Raw genomic sequence first — 535 nt, 5'->3', positions numbered from 1 at the left:
GATACGCGCTCCTCCTCTATCTTTATAGCTGGACATGGTTGGTGTGCGTAACGAGACGTGGGCGACGCGATACGCGCTCCTCCTCTATCTTTATAGCTGGACATGGTTGGTGTGCGTAACGAGACGTGGGTAACGCGATACGCGCTCCTCCTCTATCTTTATAGCGCACACCAACCATGTCCACCCTCACCTTCCCCGCATTGAGGATTCGTTCCATCATTGGCTTCCTTCCTTCGCCGCTGTCGAACCTCGAGATCTCGAACGGGATGATTGCGATGATGGAAAGCCAGAGAAGGAGCATGTACCGCGTCGCCCACGTCTCGTTACCCCTGCGATCACCCTCCCTCGCCGATGTATCGACGTGAACCTGCGCCATGATTGTTGCGGGCGCAGGGCGCATCGAAATGCGCGGGGTATGCAAGTTATGAGTTGGGGTTGGGTTGTGCTTGGCTAGAATCAAACATGCCTTGAATGGATAATTGTAACTTTTTTTATATTACTATTGTTTACTTATTGTTTACTTTTATTACTTTAT

The 535-nt window shown here is 50.7% G+C and overlaps 1 protein-coding gene across 1 annotated transcript in view; it reads right to left on the bottom strand.

The window, feature by feature from the left end:
- LOC106818439 (tubulin-specific chaperone D-like) overlaps nt 1–376 on the bottom strand; it is a gene marked incomplete at its 3' end in the record, with an annotated part of 36752 nt that extends 36376 nt beyond the window's left edge. The window contains exon 1 of the mRNA XM_014823149.1: nt 172–376. Within this exon, the coding sequence (XP_014678635.1) occupies nt 172–376 (205 nt within the window). The remainder of the gene's footprint in view (nt 1–171) is intronic.
- Between the last annotated feature and the right edge of the window lie 159 nt (nt 377–535).

The sequence above is a fragment of the Priapulus caudatus genome, unplaced genomic scaffold, assembly GCF_000485595.1.
Source record: "Priapulus caudatus unplaced genomic scaffold, Priapulus_caudatus-5.0.1 Scaffold2244, whole genome shotgun sequence".
In the NCBI taxonomy this organism is placed as follows: domain Eukaryota; kingdom Metazoa; phylum Priapulida; class Priapulimorpha; order Priapulimorphida; family Priapulidae; genus Priapulus; species Priapulus caudatus.
Note: the sequence above shows the minus strand (reverse complement) of the source record. Positions and strands in the feature narration are given on the sequence as shown.